We start from the raw sequence: 19,541 nt of genomic DNA, 5'->3' as shown, positions 1-19,541 counted from the left end.
AAAAAAAAAAAACCAAGAGAATAGCAAATAATGGAGAATTGTGACACTCCATCAGAATGCACACTAATGAATGGCACTGAGGACCCAATTACACCAGAATGCAATTCAGTTTAGAATTTAAATCTCCTCAAAAAACATTTTAAATTCCTTTAGATTTAGAAATTCAAGGTAAAAAGGGAAGGTTATTTGAAAGATTTTTTAAAAAGTAAACTACTTTTGAAGTAAAACTCTAAAAATCTGTGTAATTGTTCAAGTTCCTGAAGTAGGATATCGTATCTTGCAAATTTCCCTCTAATTATTAATGCTATGATTAGTAAGGATACATTCTATCAAGAAAATATTGTTCTCAAACTATTTTGGTATTACATGTATTAGTTTTAGAGAAGCAATTATATAACAGAACACAAAGACATTAAAGAAAAACAACTTACCTTCAATGGGAACTTGAATTCTCTTTAATAGCCATAACTGAATTTCCGATTTATTATCTGTTTGTGTGCCTTGACAGCTGTTGTCCAGAGTGGATTCCAGAGGGGAGTCTAGAGACTCTTTAATTGTATTTCCTTCTGTAGAAGAGTCTAGTTTCATTGGAAGGGGCTCTCCCTCTTTCACCCAGGTTTTATCTGGCTCTTTATTGCCCTCAATCGAGGGATCACCTGCCTGAGAAAGAGAACTACTGAGGGTGATGTCTATTCCCACCGGTTCAATATTTTTGCCATCACTTAATTCTGCCTTCTGCAAATTTTCAGATAACTGTGACCCCTCTTTGTTCTTATGAAGGTAATATTCAATGAGTTTCACTTTATCTAGATCTTCATGTATGTTCAGTGTGTTTTCCACCTGGCTTTCTGGGGAACCAGACTGCTTGTCCACTTCCGGCATTATGTCTTGCTTCTCACAGGCTTCTAAATCTAGGGCCCCCTTCAGTTCAACATCATTCCCTGTTCCTGGAAAGTTCAAGGCTGACTGCACCTGCGTTTCCAAAGCAGAATTAATTCTTTGTGACTCAGCCTTCTTTAGCTCCTCCGGGTCAAGAGAAAGGCACTCCTTCGAGGTGTCTCTTTTGTTCATTTCACTATCAGTTTGAGAAGAAAGTTCTTCCAAGTCCACGAAGTCATCATCTTCCCCTAAAAGGGAGTTTTCTTTGGCTGAAGATTCAAATGTAGCATGAGTGTCAGAAGGTTCCTTGCTGAGCTTAGTCACTGAGGGAGAGTCACTGGTTGTCTCCCTAGAAGATTCCAGTGTCTTTAATTTTTCTGACACAGAGCTGCCTGAGGGCTTCATATGTGTGTGTTCTGTTGATTTCTCCAAAGGTCCTGTTGATTTGGAATCTGAAGTAATGGTTCTCTCTCCACTCTGCTGTCGTTTTTCCCTGTTGATGGATTTGAACTTACTGAACGGGTTGATGTCCTTTTCTGAAGCCAGGTCTTCCCATTCTCCAGGCCTGTACAGAGGACAAAGATCCTGAGGTAGGTCACTGTTGGGGGAAAAATGGTGGGTGCACATGGAATGTTAAAAATAAAATCAAAAACCAAATGGAGGAAAGGCAAAAAATAAAACTAAAACCCATTCGAAAACCAAAACATAAATATACCATAACATAAATTTATGTTTAAATGATTTCAGAATAAGAAAATAAAATCAAGAAATTAACTTCAAAATGAAACATAAATCAACTAAACGAAATGGCAAAAGAATGAACCATGAGAGTTGTACATTCCTACTAGAAGCACACAATGGTTTTGGAAGTTATGCATGAACATGGAGATGTTACCCATAAGATTTTTAAATATGAAATCTTAATAACAATGTTTCTGATTTTCATGAAGGAAAGGACAAAGGAAAGGAAAGGAAATATTTTTGTGCCAAAGTCTACAGCTTTTCCTTTTTATAAAATACTATAGAAAATACTACGTTAACTCGAAAGGCTCACTGACGTGGTAGCTACTCATTTAACTGCTCTATATAAAGTAAGTGACCTTGAACCCTGATTTTGGGTTTCATGGCTTAGGATCTGATGCTTCCAAATTTAGCTAATTATTTTTCCTTAATAAGAGATGCTTTACTACTCAGATTTGAATTACTAAAAAATATTGGTTAAACATGTTCTTCTGAGCTTAAAATAAACAGTCAAGAAACATATACTTTTAAAAATATGACTGGAAATATCTTAAGCGACCCTGTATTTCCACGTACCACAACCAGTAGCAGTAGCACTATGGGGTTAAAAACGCAGAGATATAAAAACCCTTTTAAAAAATAACTTTTTCAATTTCAGAAATAATTATATTTTCTAAAAAGGCTAGATCATCTTTAAGTAATACTTTATCTATTATTCTGGCTTTCAGGTTATGACAATAAAGCAACAAAGTATCAGGCAGTTTTGAAGTTATAAGAAGACTGTCTTCCCAAAGTTATATAAATCACTTGAATGGAAAGCTCCATGCTTTTTCCAATAGAAAATAAAAGCCTACATAATTGCTTGGCTCTGATAAATGCTTAAAAAAGCTTCTTTAATTCATAATTCATTTCGATTCAATGAGCATTCATTGAGCCCCTAAGTGCTATATTATAAAATACAATCGTGACAGAGTCTCTGTTCTGCAGGAACCTGTGTATACAAAATGTTCTGCCCAGCACTAGCATCCCAGGATACACTGAAGATGCTTCAATCCTAGAGTGAAGTAAGTTATTGTAATGTAGCATAATCTCCACACTGAAAGTCAAAATTTAATTTGGCATATCCAAAGCTGTAAGAAGTCCTGCAACAAAAAAACCAGCTCTCCACATACTTAATTAATAAGTAAAACTTTCTTCCTAAACATCCAAGCCCCTTTCTCAACTCTTCCTTCCCTACCTAGCTTGACCCCCATAAAAAATTAGCCTCCTAAATTACTTTGTCCACCCCTCCCTTCCTGTTCTTCTACCTAATCCAAGCTGCCAATACCCTACTTGGGATTAATTTAACCACCTGCTTTTTCTGCATTGCGGCTGCCAAGCACAGCTGGGGCAAAGCACATAATGGTGTCAACTGGCTCTGTTGTTAATTAATGTTTTCCAGATTTAGCCGGGCATCTAATGATGATCAATAATCCCTTCAGTTGTTTCCTTCCTACTCTGTGGCATCTGGAGTTACAAAATGTCGTGCACACACGAACACACAATACAAAACTTGAAGGTGAGGAGAGATGTTATAAACAACACATTTTATTTTTTTTCTTTGTTTGAGACAGAGTCTCTCTTTGTCACCCAGGCTGCAGTGTAGTGGTGCTAAGATAGCTCACTGCAGCCTCAACCTCCAAGGCTTAGCCTCCTGAGTAGTCAGGACTATAGGCATGGGCCATCAAACCCAGCTAATTTTTAAATTATTTTTTGTAGATGCAGGATCTTGCTATGTTTCCCAGACAGGTCTTGAACTCCTGGCCTCAACTGATCTTTCCACCTTAGCCTCCCAAAGTGCTGAGGTTACAGGTGTGAGCCACCGTGCCTGGCCCACACACAGACTTTCAAAAACTATTTGCACACTGCAGCCAGATAATTTGCACTTAATATTTTACCATTAAACTTTTAGGAATAATGACATTTTAAGCAATTTTAAACTTTTAAACAATGGATGAAATTCTGAAGGCAATACAAAGGTTATTTCACACTGATTCCACTCACATATTCTTGTTCATTAGACTAAAAATCCTTAATATACCTGCATCCAAGGAAGAAATCAATGCACAACCCTGAAATCATTTCAACAAACTGGCAGCCAATTCATAACTCTTCTCTCTTCCTGCAGTCACAGCATTATCCCTGAATTCTAGATCATTAAACATAATATCACACTGAGAAAAAAAAATTTTTAAAGATGTACCTTCCCTTTCTATTATTAAACAGAATACTTAATATCCTAGGCTGAAGATGTACAATAGTATTACTCCATTAGAAGGCATTTCCCAGTAAGAAATGACCCTATGTCACTGGCCATCTACTTCTAAACTTACCTATATCTTTACCCACTTTTTTCCTTGTTGCAGAGAACCTGAAATTCATTCCTTCTTTCTAAAACTAGCTCTCTCACTTCCTCTCCTCCTCCTCATCTAAGATTCCAAGGCGGTGGGACACTCCCCTATATGGGTTCTCATGGAGCACTATGTGTGTTGCTGTGTTTACAGTGCCATTTAGTTACAGCTCCTGTCCATGTATCTGCTGCACCCAGTCAACTTCAGGCTCCTCAAGGGGAGGGCCATAACCCACTCATCTTCCTATGCTTGGCACAAAAGAGGCATGTGTTAAATGCATTAGAAGCCTCAATCCACATGGATAACAAGATTTCCACATGAACTAAAAGTTGAAATAATAACAGTCCACACTTATCAAGCACCAGGCTTCTTTCTAAGAGTTTTGGTATATCAATGTGTTTAGTTCTTACAACAGCCCTGTAAGCTGAAGAATACTATTAACTCCATTTTACAGAAGAGGAAACTGAGGTACAAGGTCAAGTAACTCATGTGCTCATGGAGCCATATGCGGCAGAGCCAGAGAAGCCCAGGCAGTGTGACTCCAGACCTAATCGTCGTGCAGTACCGCCTTACTACACACGTCCTACACCCCTCACTTGAACACTTCTGGCAGCAGAATTTAGAAACTACTTCAGCGCCCCTGTTCTGGTGGTATTTTCAGTGGCTTGGGGCTGGGAAAGGGCTCAGTGGATCAGATGCTAAGGACCATAGGCATCCAGGGGAACCTGCTTCTATAAACCCCCAGGGATTGTGTGTCTGGATTAGTTCCCTAGTCACCCTCCCTTCTTTTCATGTGAGTCCCCAGGGCAAAAGGACAGTGAAAATCGGATTATCCCTATAAGTTAATCGATTCCCTAAGCTTTCTTAACTCTTTCCCTTTCTTCATGGGGAGCTTCCCCCTTGCTACAATAAACTCAGCATTATAAGGCAAAAATAATTGGGACTAAAGTAGTATTCATCTATACTTTAGAGAAAAAGCCAATTAGTATTATTCCCCTTTTGCACCATGCGTGTGCCAGGGGGTAGCTGCTACGCTGTCCACTCAAACCTCTCTCCATGCAGGATAAAGGGAGGACATGAGGTAGGAAGACTGCCTTTCCTAAAATTTAAATAAAGACAAATATAACTCTCTTTAATTAAACCCAAAAGAAAGCATTATTCACTTATTGGTAATCAGACTAAAATTCTTTCAGAGAAATACCATTTCTCTTTTCATAAATTTATTAAGATCATGCAATTGCTTTTCAGAAAAATAAGCCAAACAAACACCATTTTTACCTGCTGGCTTCTTTGCTTTTTTCCTTTATGTTCAACTTTCGCTTATCATTGACTTTATCATTTCCATTTCTTCTCATTTTTTCTATTTTTTATATTTAGTGCACAAATCATCCACCTTCAAATTCGCCTCTACGCAATCCCTCAATCTTGCAAATGCCCTCATTTTTTAACTGTATGTAATTCTCTTAATACCCCTTTTATTCTGGTAAACAAAGAAATGTCTCTTACGATGGCAAGGCATCTTTGATCTTCATATGAGAAATGTCATTGTAGAGGGCAATGGAAACAACCTCTTCCATGGGGCAGATGAGGCCGTACTCTTCACACCCATTTTCGATAACCAAGGGATCGGACTTATGAGGGTCAAACATGATGTTGTTAGGAGTGACAATCATGACACCTCCAACCACACCCTGCAGGAGAAAGCACAAGACAGAATCACTCCAGGGAGAAATGTTTTCAGCAACCACCACAGAAGCTTTAATTGACTCGCATTGCCATTCCATTGACTGTGAACCACAGTATCCTACGTGACAATCACATCCCCTGTATGAGAGCCGGAAGACCAGGCTGAAGAAATGCAATGCTGGGTGCTGGGTGGACAGGCAGAGAAAACAGACTTGCCTTGCTGTGGCAATCAACCAACCCCAATTCTAGCACAGCTGCTGCAACAGCACAATTGCAGAGCGATCCTGGTTCACACATGCGTGTCTCAGATGTCCTAGTTCTCTGTAAAATGAGAGGGGCTGTCCCAAGTGCTTTCCAGATTGAGACCACAGGGCTTTACGATTCACTTAGCAAGGCTTCATGACATGTCTAGCAAGAGCCTGGTACTGTGCTAAGGGAGCAACTGTCTCAGAATCATGGTGCCAAAGAATAGTCTCAATCTTCTTCTCTAAAATGTTTACAGGGGCCACATCCAGCAAAATTCAACCTCAACAGGCATATGAAATTTTTGCAGCCAGAGTGAATATAGCTGATCTATAGAAAGTAAAAACATAAAGCAGTAGCTTGGTGGGATTTTAAAAGTCTAAAGCTTGGTCAGATTACATTACAGACCTTAATGGGCACAGGGATATTATCTACCATGGACAGAAGGATACAAATGACTCCGTTAAGGCAGATAATTTATTTTGGTACCTTTAATGAGTCTAGTGATCATCTTTGTGAAAAATTTTGTAGATCCAGTAATCTCATTACTGGGTATATATCCAAAGGAAATGAAATCAGTATCGCAAAGAGATATCTGCACTCCCACATTTATTGCAGCATTATTCACAACAGCCAAGATATGGAATCAACCTAAGTGTGCATCAATGGATAAACGGATAAAGAAAATGTAATATATGTATACAATGGAATATTATTCAGCCATTAAAAAAAGAAATCTTGTCATTTGCAACAACATGGATGAACCCAGAGAACCTTATGTTAAGTGAAATCAACCAGGCACAGAAAGATAAATACTGCATGATCTCACCCCATGTGGAAGCTAAAAAAGTTGATCTCATAGAAGAAGAGAGTAGAATGGTGGTTACCAGAGCCATGGGTGGTTAGAAGGAAGGGAGAGATGGGGAGATACTGGTCAAAGGCTATGTAATTGCAGTTAGATAGGAAGAATAAAACAATGCCCCGAATAGGCAAATACATAGATACGTGAAGAAGATAAGTGACTGCCTGTGTCTGGGATGTGGGGGTGTGGAGAGGGTAGGCGGTGAGGGGAGAGAAATGGGGAATGACTGCTAATGGTTACAGAGTTTCTTTTTTTGGTGATGAAAATGTTCTAAAATTGATTGTGATGATGATTTTACAACTATGTGAACAAACTAAAAACCACTGGATTGTACACTTTAAATGGCTGAACTGTATGATATGTGAATTATATCTCAATAAAGCTCTTTTGTAAAAAAAAGTTTTGTATTTTAAGTATTACTTATTCTTATTTGCAAAAGTTAGAAATGCAGATCAATGCATATTTTCCTATTATTTGAAACCTGATAGGAAGTCTCTGCTATGATCACAGGAATTCACTGGATAGCAACATAGCCCCATCTTCAGAGGCTCACTAAAAGTTGGATTTGTTCTTTGTGAAGGAAAAAAAAAAAACAAAAACCACTAACAACCAAAAAACTAAATAGCAGATATTAACATTAGCATTGTTAATAGCAAACACAGGTTAAGAGCTTACCATTTTCTAGTTTGGATGCAAAACTCTTAACATGAATTATCTCTTTTAATTATCACACCCTATCAGTTAATTTTTTTATTGTTCCTATTCTATAGATGAAGAAAATGGAAGCTTAGGAAATTTAAATACTTTGCCCATAGTCTCAGAGTTAGTGAGTGGTTGAGCTGGAATTCAAATTCAATGAGTCTGACTCCAGCGTTTGCTATTAAATGTTTACTATAATGTCTCCCTAACAATTCACAGGCCAAGAACTCAAAGGCAAAGGGATAAATCCAAGGTCACAAAGAATCACATTTCCACTCAGTGATTGTGTTTCCCTCAATAAGTAAAATGCCAGGCATCCAACAGAGGAAAACTAATAGGTGCTTGTCAAATCTGAAACTGAAACTTTCTTTTAAGGTAGCCACCCTTCCAGTAATTTGCAAACTTGTTTCGTTTTCCACAGATTCCAAGAAAAGGAAACAAATTACATAGCAATATACCTTTCCATCAGTGAAGTATCGACAGTTCATTTTTAAAAATTTCACCACGCCTGGCTCATCTTCTTCAGAAGTAGATGATAAGACTCTTTCAATGGGTTTTAAGGCCTTTCGTGCTAAGTCAGCATCCTTATGAAAGCAAAAATTTCCAAAATCAAAATTTTTCAGAACAAATTATGTGTATAAATCAAGTTACATAAGTTCCCTGTAAGCATACTGTTTCTATTTAACTTGAACATTAAAAAAGGCAGTGTCCTTCTTCCTTTAAAAATATCACAAATATAATAGATATCCAAATAAAACTAAGATTTTTTTTTAAAAAAACAAGGGCATATGTATGAACCCCTAAAACTGGCTAACAAAATGTCTTCAGAACATAAGCTCAATGAAACACTTCATATTAGACTCTTAATTCAAATTCTCTTAAAAAAAAAAGGAGTACAAATAAACTATCTATTTCCTTGGGAATTTAACTTCATACTTTTACAGAGGCATGCATTTTTGCTTTTGAGACCTTAAATGTGAACAGGTTTCTCTTGGAAAGGATGCATTTCATTCTCCAATTACCTAACCCCAACTCTGCAGGGAGAATTTGAGATGTAAACTTGTAAAAAAAAAAATAACACGTTGAATTCTGCAACTCACAAAGAATCTCTTTGATAAAAGTGAACTTCAGCACATGAAGCGCACAACATACATACAGGCAGTTTATCATATTCTGCATCTGATGAAGAAGGAGAGACAGTAGCACCAGGACTGGATGACGATAGCCTTAAGGTACTGGAAGGAAAGTTGGCATCTGGCACAAAAAGGACCTGAGAATAGGAAAGAAGAGATGAAGAAGTCCCAAGAATCAGGCAAACCACTAGCCAGTGTTCAGTGAAGTCATGCTCTGCTCAGTTTAATGCATGACTAAGACGCCGTTGGCTTTCACAGAACTCACAAGCAACTTGGGGTCTTCTAGACTAATCCATGAAACAATAACTCAGCAATCTGAATGTGTGCAGTGCAAAGGGTGTGGAACACGTCTGTGGACACTGCAGGAGCTCAGAAGAGGGGAGAACAAGGTGGGTAAGTATTCTGGGCGGGCCACGTGAAGCAAGCAGGTCCCAGTGAAGCCTTGAAGAATAAGCAGAAATTACACGGGAGGGTGGGAGAGCCCTCCAGGCAAGGGGACTAACAGCATAAGGGAACTGAGGAGAGAGAAGCATGTTATGCGTCTAAACATAATACCTGTGTCAAGTAGAAATGGATCCAATCCAGGCTTGCTAACTCTAAGCAGGCCCTGAGGTCTAAAGTACTAAGGTGCTCATATGATAAACTGTACAAAGTAATATCAATACAATAATCCCAATACTTTCTCTTCTATCAGTGTCTGGGTTATCTAAAAATAGAAGAAGGCTAGGAGCATTGGCTTATGCCTTTAATCCCAGCACTCTTGGGAGGCTGAGGTGGGAGGATCACTTGAGGCCAGGAGTTCGAGACCAGCCTGAGTAACAGCGAGGACCCATCTGTACACAAAATAGAAAAATTAGCCGGGAACTATGGGGCATGCCAATAGTCCCAGCTATTCAGGAGGCTGAAGCAGGAGGATGTCTTAGTCCAGGAGTTTGAGGTTACAGTGATCTATGATGATGCCACTGCACTCTACCTGGGGTGACAGAGCGAGACTCTGTCTGAAACAATAAATAAATAAAAATAAGAAGCCCCTCCCCAAAATGCACAAAATAACTCTGTTCCGGAAAATATTCTGGTTCTCAAAATGTTATTATGATCCTGTCATTTAGCATTCTTTTAATGAGACATGCTACATTTTGGTGTATGTCAAATATAATCTTCAAATGATGACCTTTATAAGACAGAATTCAGAGATAATCATATAACTGATCATTGATCAATACTATTATTCACTGTCTCCCATCCTTCTGGCCATATATCTGTTTTAACTTTAGTTATTTAACTCTCACTTCAATCCGGAAAAAAATTGAGACAATAAAAGACACAGTAAGATAAAGGTGGGAAAATCAAAGTCAAGAGGATATAAGGTAAGGACTGATTACTACTGAAAATAAATGCTCCAAAATTACTAAACACTCATTGAGAAGTGGGCCACAAAACTGGCTCTGAGTTTCCATATGATCAATGCAGAGATGGACATCAATTGTGAGCAGAATTCAATTTCCATAATATAAGAAGAAACCAGTTTCTCCTCCTCATGGAGTCTCATGAAAAGGAGTGTTCTAGACTGAACTATTTGTCCTTGATGACACACTAACAGTAAATACAACAACCAGTTTTAGAAGACTGTTCTTTCTAACATCTTTAATATGGGTCAACGGCAAATGCCCAATTTTGGAGTTCTGTAAAAATAATTTACAAAGGACTAACATTATGTGGTTTTGGTATACAGCTTTTATTTACCTTAAATAGCTCAACTGGAGGAATGAATGGACAACATTTTTCCCAAGCAACTGTCCATTAATATATTTTTGTACCTGAACTCCTGGAAAGTATTAGACAACACAGATTGAGATTCTATGGTCTGACACATTCTAAATGTTGAATCTAAGGGCTATTCCTCTGCTTAAACAGCTACCTGCACAGTGGGTAGAGGTGAGTAGCAGTCAGAACATGTGCTGCCTCAGCATGGAAGTAAGCCTGGATCCCGGGGAGTGGTGAAGGTTTCCTGCTGCCTTCAGAAAATAATTCTGGGTTTGCTCCAACACTGGCAAATGTGGTTTTGAGGTCCTAAAAGTCTTTACTATAAAGCAAGACTGTCATTTTAGCCTAGAAAAAAATTTTAAGCATCTGTAGCCAAGGTATCCTGTGAACATGAAAACATCTTAAAGTATATATCCACAGTATAATTTTTGAGTGTGCTCAAGACAAACTACTTATAAAAGTCCATTTTTTATATATGTCCTCAAATCTGATGTATTGAGAACTAACAGCCAAACTCAGGACCTTCTCAAGAACATTTTACGCCTCAGTTATTTTTTTTTTCTTAAATGTGTCTGATCTTGTTTTTTATCTTCTGATGTAACGAAAAGTCTAGAAAAAGATTTTAGTTCAATAAACTCTCAGGTAATCTCCTCTTAAAATCACTCTTACGTGAGGTCACTGACCCAGCCAGACCAGTTTTCTTTTCTATCTCAAGGTGATCATCAAATCAGTCTCCAGAAGGATGAGTCTCACATTTTCTGAAACCAGAGCAGATCAAACTGGTTTTGATTTATCAGATGTACTGCGATGAGAGGGATGCCTACACTTCCAAGCACCAAAATAGAGTATTTTATAATCCTTGAAATCAAAAGGTCATCGGTAGTTTTTGAAAGGTCCTCAATCTGTTTCACTCTTTTCAATCCCTGATCTTTGCCAGCAAAAATCGTGAGTATAGATGGGTCCTGGGACAGCTAACAGCACATACCTATTTAACTCTGTAAGGGCTGGACAACACAACAAAGGCTAGAAGGGACATCTGAGATAATAAGGCCCAAATTCTAATTTTAGAGATTAGGAAACTGAGATACAAAAAAGGAAGTGACTTGCCCAGGTCATGTAGCTAATACAAAGCCAAATGGAAACAAAGCTTTGGGGCTCCTTTTTCTAGTGCTTTTACCATTACAGTAGGCGTATTAAAACAGCTCTTATGTTCCTATCAGCTCCTGGACCTTAATCTAGCACCAATCAACTATTCTGTTTATGGACATAGCATAAAGAATCACCCTAAATTATTTTACTAAATTCCAGTGACTATAGTCTTTTGCCTTTTAATTAGTGGATTTAAGACTAGTCCAACAGTGAAAGAGATTAAAGTCTGTTAGTTACCCTAGAGATAAAAATTTATTAATTTTTGAAAAGTTTTAATGATATCCCCCCTCCCACACACATTACCTGGTGCTGGCAGTATACTAATTTCTCCTTTTGACAAGAACATAAATGCCAAAAATACTACAGTACAAACTGGTCAACTTGTGACCCTGTTGCCTTCATGTGCTGCCCTTGAAAGAAATGCAAAGAATAACATCATCATTGCCTGAATGAAGTTGTGCTTCAAAGTAGCATTATCTATTCTGAAAGAATTAAATGTCACTATAATGCAGAGCTGCAGGAAGATGCCCTCGTAAGTTATCAATGGAACCCAAATGTGCTCATGGCAACCAAGTACTTCTATGGAGGGGACTGGACACTTGGCCTCAGCTAAGTTCCTTCAGTGACTGAGCCGTTTAAATTTACTGGCTGAACATGGTTTAAAGTGGAGATACAAGAATATCTTGTCATGTAGAAGGTATTTAAAAAAAGTTTACTGGATTAACCTAGAGTGGCAAAATTACACAATTTGTCAAATCCATTCAGTTTAATAAATAAAGTACAGTCACATATCACTTTATGATTGGGATACGTTCTGGAAAATATCGTTAGGTGATTTTGTCATTGTTTGAACATCATAGAGTGTACTCACACAACTTAGCTGGTACAGCCTACTACACACCTAGGCTATATGCTACAGCCTATTGCTCCTTACGATAAGCCTGTACAGCATGTTACCATACAGAATATTGCAGGCAACTGTAACACAATGGTAAGTATTTGTGTATCTAAACATAGAAAAAGGACAGTAAAAATACAGTAATCTTATGTGGTCCATCATTGACTGAAACGTCATTATGTTGTACATGACTGTACTAAAAACCTAGAAAAAAAAACCAGGGTGGCCTTTTGTGGACAGTCCTGCTGAATATGCCTCTGTCTTTGATCAGGTTGACCATTCTTGTCATGGTATCAAATTGAGACAAAAATCTCAAAATTCTGCCTACATTAAAATAAAACAATGGCCACAATTTACCCCAGAGGAATGGACTAAGTTGAAACTTGCAATTCTGAATTAAACAGTCTGAGAATATCTGTTATATTCAACAGGAAAAAAACAAAGTCACATTAATTTAGAACTTCTCTTGATGCCCTCAGAAACACCTACTACATAAATGAACAAAAGCTCTAACAAACTGTATTAATGATTTGCAAAGTATTCATCTCTGAACAGTTCATAGAGTTAGGTTCCTTTTGGAATTCTTGGATCTAAAGGAGAGGAAAGATTGAAGACAATCCTGTGACGCTAACAGTGAAGCATTAAAAATGGCAATAAAAGATATGTACGAAATTCTAAAGTCATATTTAACAAGAAAATAATTACCTGGCCTGGAACAATAGTATGTGTGAAAAGTTTATTCAGTTCCACTAATTTATTGGGAGTGATGTTAAACTTCAGTGCTATGGAGTTTAGGGTATCCTGGCTTCCAGCCTAGAATAATCAAACAAATCAGAGTCAATTTATAAAGCAAAAAAAAAAAAAATCCTTTTGATAGATAATGTTAATCTATTCACAATATGAGGAAATGAAAACGTAATAGTTCCATCCAGAAGGACTATGAAAAATAGTGGATGCATTCTCAATTCTTAATAAAATCACATAAAAGCAAAGTCTGAAATGCAGTTCATTACCAGGCTCCTTCGTCCTCAAATTTCACTGTCCACTAATGGATTTCTAATTTTACTTGGGCACAACTTAGGTATACAGAGTAGATGTCGAAGAGCTATAACATAAAACTGTGAGAAGAAAAGAAAGAAGACACACACAGTATCCACCCATTGGGGAAGTGGGGCTACCTCCTCTCTTGTAATTTCTGTCATTTGTCTATCTCATCCCTGCACTATAGGCTGCTGGACATTGGCCTGTTAATGGCTGTTTTCCCCTGTGCTCAGCACAGTGCCTGGCACACAGAGGGCACTCAAATAGCTGACAAATGAATACTGTGGAAAGCAAGGAAATCTGAAAGAAATGCAGATTAGCTACCAATAATTGTTCATTGTCATTAAAATGATAATTTTCCATGGTCAGCCAAATTAGTGTTATTCTCTAAATCTATAAAACTTGTGACTTATGTTCCAGGTGTATATACTTTTCTTTCCTTCTATAGTAGAGAAGGAGTAGCAATAGCGGGCAGGGAGAAGATGAGAAACTTCACAGTAAAATAGCTCCACCCAGAAAGAAGTTGGCTTCCTGTAGTATGTCAATGTCCCAGGGTGAAGTCCCTGTCCAGAGTCACCAGAGGGACTTGCCAATGGGAGGTCACTCTGATGAATGTCACTGAGAAGGTCCCATCTGTAGCCCTGGGTCAAGACTGGTGGCTGACTCTGTAAGCAGAACTAGCTCCACCAGGTGAGCCTTGAATTATGCAGAGATCTGAGGAATAATGTTAAGCTGAGATAAATTATGTAAAGGAACATTGATTCTATGAGAGTATAAAAAGAAGGGATCTGGCCTAGACTCGCTGGATAGTCACAAAAGGTAGGAATGAACACGGAGAGTAAGGGGAAGAAGATGTCAAGGATAAGGATCTGCACTGCGTAAAGGTACGGATGGTGAAGCCATTGCTTCTTGAAAAAGGACCAAGCATGGAGGACTAAGTGGACATATTTAGTAGTCAACTGAATATGTGCCTTTGGAACTTAGAAAGATGTCTTGGATGGAGACCTAAAATTGGTAGTCACTGTCATATCAAAGATAAAGTCATCGGTTTGTTTGGAGTTTCTAGCGGGGGAGTACAGTTACTAGAATACCCTTAACTGAAGAAGAATCCTCCTCTACTGAGGAAGGTCATCCTCTTCATCACAGCTTCAAGGGGGAGACACATGGAGCAGTAAGGGAAGAAGGGGACACCTGCTTGGTCAGCCAGATTGGTCTAAGCAACACTGGTGATCAATAGGGTGACAGATGTTGCCAGCAGATCACTCTCCTCACATTCTCAAGTCACTGGTTACACGAGGTTGATAGGGGAGAAAGTATGGAGGGAAAAGAAATGACCTAGAACCAGTCTTAAGAAGCTTCATTATTTAATGAGTACACAAGAGTAAAGAGTAAAGCAGCCGAGAGGCAGAATGTGTCAGTGATAAACATTACGCAAACCTAGTAGTATTAACAATGTTCACACATTTTGTTTATACTTACAGTATATTCCATAGTACCATGGGGCTTCTGAACCACCATCTTCTTCTCTTTTTTATCATGTGTTTTGTTTTGATTGTCATCTGAAGAATAAATTGTATATAAATGAATAATTTAATTTTTAAGAATTGAAGACAGGAAAAACTATATTATATGAAAACCCACTTTCAAGTCGACTAAGAAAAAAAGACACTAGTAATGAACTAAGGGAACAAATAGACCGTACTCACAAAAGCATATTATTTATCAATGAGCACCTGAATAAATGATTATGATTAGCTATAATTAAGTAAAAATGAGGTAATTTTTATAGTTATTAATAGTTTAAATGGTAATGTATAATGTTTATGAAGTTGGACTAAAACCAGTATAGTCATGACATAAATGATGCATGATGTAAACCAGTACAGCCCTTTTAGAAAGTGATTTGGCAATATGTAGTATTAGCCATAAAAACATTCATTCTCTGACTCAGTAATCTTTCTCCTAGAAATTTACCCTAAGGACAAATTCAAAAGAAAAAACACTATATAACACAGCATATGGTTATTAAAATGTTATTTATAATAATGAAAACTTGGAAAGATCTATACATCCAATAATATATTAAGTTGGACCATAGATTTTGCTTTTTTTTGGGTCAAAAATGGCCATTGGCATTTTTGGCAGCTGAATATGATATAACCTAATTGCTATGGTTAAATACATCTCAGTATATTAATCCATATATCAAAAACCATAGAAATATATTGCAAAAAAAATTAAGTGACAAAAAGAATATAAAATTGAATTAAGCATGAAAGGATGCTCCAACTTATATGGGATCTGAAAAATGCACATTAAAACCATGTGTCATTTTATACCTATTAGCCTGGTGAAATCAGAAAGCTACACAGTTCTAATTTTGATAGAAATATGAACTGCTACTAGGAATGTACACTGGTTCAGTCATTCCAGATAATTAAGTATATACAGCTTATATGACCCAGCAGTTTAACTCACAGATACACATCTTCTCCCAAGAGGTATATACTTTATGTACACTTTCCTACTGTAAAGCCTAAGACATGCTTCCTTCTTTCCACATGTGCACACCCTTCCATAAGCTGTAGTTATCTCTGGTCCCAATGGGGAACACTGCTTTAAGCCACCAACACATGGGAGTTTACATCTTGTCCAGCTGCGAAAACAAAAAATGTGTGCTGGCTGAACCTTTCAGGATAAATTTAACTATGTATGCTGGAATTAGTACAAAAATTAAATTATCTTCCATTGGTGCAGGTGGGTAGGCTAGAAAAATGTCAAGCATGTAATATTACTAAAAGAAAAAAAATATGTCTTTGCTTTAGAGTCTAAGATTTTGAGATCTTGGAGGTAATAACCATGATGTACCCATCTTTGAATGTCCTGTGCCTTAATATGATACCTGGTATATATAGTTGAATAAACTTCCTGGTATATAGCAATGAGCCTGATGTGTTTGATTGTAGGTAACACTTTTTTTTTCACTGATTTAACATCACAGTGGGCAAAGCATATGCACCCATCAAAGCCACAAATCAAACACCATGTTTTACAGTCAGCTCAGTGTGGAAAGCAGAGAAGCAACTGGCAAAGTATAAGGATCTAATTTAATTGGCTTTATATCATTATAGCCCAAAGTAAGGTTTCACAATGCTTCCTAAAGACCTTTTTGCAGTGAGCTGTAAAAATGGCCAATTATATGTCTCAATGCATGAAGTCCTAAGTGTCTTACCAAGACGCGTTCTGCAGCACACGGTCCGCAGAGCACTGGAGAGGTTTCTGGCCCTGGAGAGAGCTAGGAAGATACATGCGCTGCCGCCGGAAAGGACCGCTCTGCTGCGCTTCAGGATGGGGCTCCATGTCCAGTGTTTTAGGTGAGGACCCATGACCATCCCACGGTTGTAACTGTCTCTCAGTGACACTGACACTTCCACTTTCAGCTCCAGGCCTCCTCATAGGCCTTTATACCTGCTCAAATCCTGGCCCTCCCTCTGTTTACAGGAACCTGAGGCAAATGATGTAAAGGTATCTACTGCCAGAGGGCAAAGTTGGCCAGGTGCTCCTCAGAAGTCACTCCGGCTGTATGAACTGCATCCCAATCCAATAAGGAAGTACTTGTGACAAAACCGACAAAAACCCCAGAGGAATGAAACACAAGCCCTTCAGCCTAGCCCACTTCACGCTGCATAAATCCTGGAGGCGGGGGCTGGAATGAGGAACCGGCATTGACCTCAACCCAAGTCCATCTTGGTGCCCTGCCACCTCCGTTCTCATCCCGTCAGAGGGCCTAGAGTGCCTGGAACACAGGCTGGTGGCTCCTGCATCTGAGAAGATCACAGACACAAGTGCACTGAAAGAAGATTCCTGTCTCCATGTGCTTTAGGACTAACAGAAGGTGCCACCCAGCAGGATGCCTGGGGCCTGGAGGGGCGCGACGGCCAGATGTGAAGGAAGCCCTGGTAGTGGTGATCTCTGAAGAACAGAACCTAAGGAAGGCTTAGATTTAAGGAATGAAAAAAAAAAGGCAATAGAAGGGGGAAAAAGTAATTAGAGAGATAAGAAAATGAATGTAAGGTCACAGAGGCCATGGAAAAACCTTAAAGGGAGGTGTTGTTGACACTGTCAGATGCTACACAGAGGCCTAGAGACGCAAACCTGGGAATGGATAACTGGATGTCATAGACAGTTCCTGAAAGTGCAGGGGGCTCAAGACATGGTGCCAACCCTATCAGTGGAGGAGGGGTGAGATCATCTGCTAAAACTAACAGGGTGAAGATAGGCCTGGGGGAGTAAGAGGTAGTGAAATTTGGAAGAGTTGCTATGGCAAAGATAAGGTTTCAATAATGTGAACATTAAAAGCTACACGACAAGAAGGGTTCACCCAGGGCTGGGGTCTCAAGACCAGGGTGACAGTCACGTAGAGTAAGCAAATACACCACCGTAGTGGCCGCCTGTAGAAGATGCATGGAGCTAGTGGTGGGTGGGGGACAGAGAGATGCTGGAGGAGAGAACAGCATGGTAAATTAGTTTCCTATTGCTGCTGCAACAATCATCACAAATTTAGTGGCTCAAAAGTAAAAATAAACACAGATTTATTATCTGAACAATCCTGTAGCTTAGAAGTCTGGCACTGGTCTCACTGCTTTCTTTCTGGAGGCGCTAGGGGAGGATTGGTTGCCTTGCCTGTCCTAACCCCTGGAAGCAGGCTACTTTCCTTGGCTCAAAGCCCTTCCTCCATCTGCAGAGCCAGCAGTGCAGTCCATGTCCATCTCTCACTGCCACTTGTCTAGCCCTCTCTCTACCATCACCCTCTTTCACTTTTAATGACCCTTGTGATTACACTGAGCCACCTTGCCAATCCAGGCAGATCTTAAGGCCAGCTGATCGGCAACCTCATTCCATCTATGACCTTGATTCACCTTTGCCATGTAACCTAACGGGTTTCAGGAATTAGGCCATGGGCATCTTTGGGGGGCGACTACTATGCCTACCAGAAATGGAGAACAGATTTGTGAGAAAAGACAAGAAAAGAGGCTGAGATTCAAGGAGAGGATTTTTGAGGATTCAAGTAGTGATGTCAGATGTGGACCGAGAGTGTGCTGGGGAGTGTTACAGAATGCAGGATGGGCTAGAGAGTCCAGATCTGAGAAAAACCGGCAAGAATGAGTCAATACTAATGTCCTTCAAACCTGAGCATCTGGCTCCTGTCACAGACCACTGGGGAAAGGGTGAAATCAGGACACTGGACATGCTTCAATATGGTGCTTGAAAACAGAAACGAAAGAGACACCTGTGCACTCCCTGGATCTTGATTCCATAATTTCTATAGATATAGGAGGGACAGAAAGAAATAGTATATAGCCTTTTTTTCCTGTTATTATCAATTACCTGAACAAGCACAAGCAGAACTTTTGAAAATTATCAGGTTTTCAAATTATATCAGGACCAAATCTGTGCTGGGCTTACACTTACTGAGTGTATGGGTCTCCTTTCCTTATTCCCCGTGAACAATCAACTCTCCCCGCTCCACCTGTCTCTATGATAAGGGTGTGTGAATGGGTTATGTGAGGCCAGCAGCACAGTACCATCAATACCACATCTAAAGAGAGAGGATGGTTTCCGTGGTATCCAAAAGAGGCAAAAACTGTTTGTGTCTCTCTAGATTTTTCTCAGAAAGGGGCATCCTGATTTACGAACAGGAGAATCTGTTTCCAATGAGAGGCATGCCCCTATACTGGAAACTGATGCTATGACAGTTTGAAGATATCGACCACGCAATCAGATCATGTGCCATCTCCTTTATGTCGCCAAACATCCTTCTGATTACAATTTGCTTTAGGGCAAAATGAGCTAGGTTTGACTAGAACCCTGACACGTTTTCATAGCTATGTGACGCTAAGCAAGTTACTTGAAATCTTTGTGCACTGCTCTCCTCATCTATAAAATGAATTACTATCTCATAATGTTGTTGAGAAAATTAGATGATGAATAAAGTGTTAATCTCGGAGTCTGGCACAGAGTAACTGTAACAAATGCTATTATTTGTAATGATAATG

The 19,541-nt window shown here is 39.0% G+C and overlaps 1 protein-coding gene across 1 annotated transcript in view; it reads right to left on the bottom strand.

Annotated features, from left to right (window-relative positions):
• NCOA7 (nuclear receptor coactivator 7) overlaps positions 1-15,042 on the bottom strand; it is a 69,337-nt gene extending 54,295 nt beyond the window's left edge. The window contains exons 1-6 of the mRNA XM_012660788.1: positions 14,965-15,042; positions 13,150-13,257; positions 8,657-8,770; positions 7,959-8,084; positions 5,517-5,701; positions 432-1,444 (exon numbers count right to left, since the gene is read on the bottom strand). Coding sequence (XP_012516242.1) covers positions 432-1,444; positions 5,517-5,701; positions 7,959-8,084; positions 8,657-8,770; positions 13,150-13,257; positions 14,965-15,003 — 1,585 coding nt within the window. The 5' untranslated portion in view covers positions 15,004-15,042. The remainder of the gene's footprint in view (positions 1-431; positions 1,445-5,516; positions 5,702-7,958; positions 8,085-8,656; positions 8,771-13,149; positions 13,258-14,964) is intronic.
• Between the last annotated feature and the right edge of the window lie 4,499 nt (positions 15,043-19,541).

The sequence above is a fragment of the Propithecus coquereli genome, unplaced genomic scaffold (genome assembly GCF_000956105.1).
Source record: "Propithecus coquereli isolate 6110/MARCELLA unplaced genomic scaffold, Pcoq_1.0 Scaffold68, whole genome shotgun sequence".
NCBI classification, from domain to species: Eukaryota; Metazoa; Chordata; class Mammalia; order Primates; family Indriidae; genus Propithecus; species Propithecus coquereli.
Note: the sequence above shows the minus strand (reverse complement) of the source record. Positions and strands in the feature narration are given on the sequence as shown.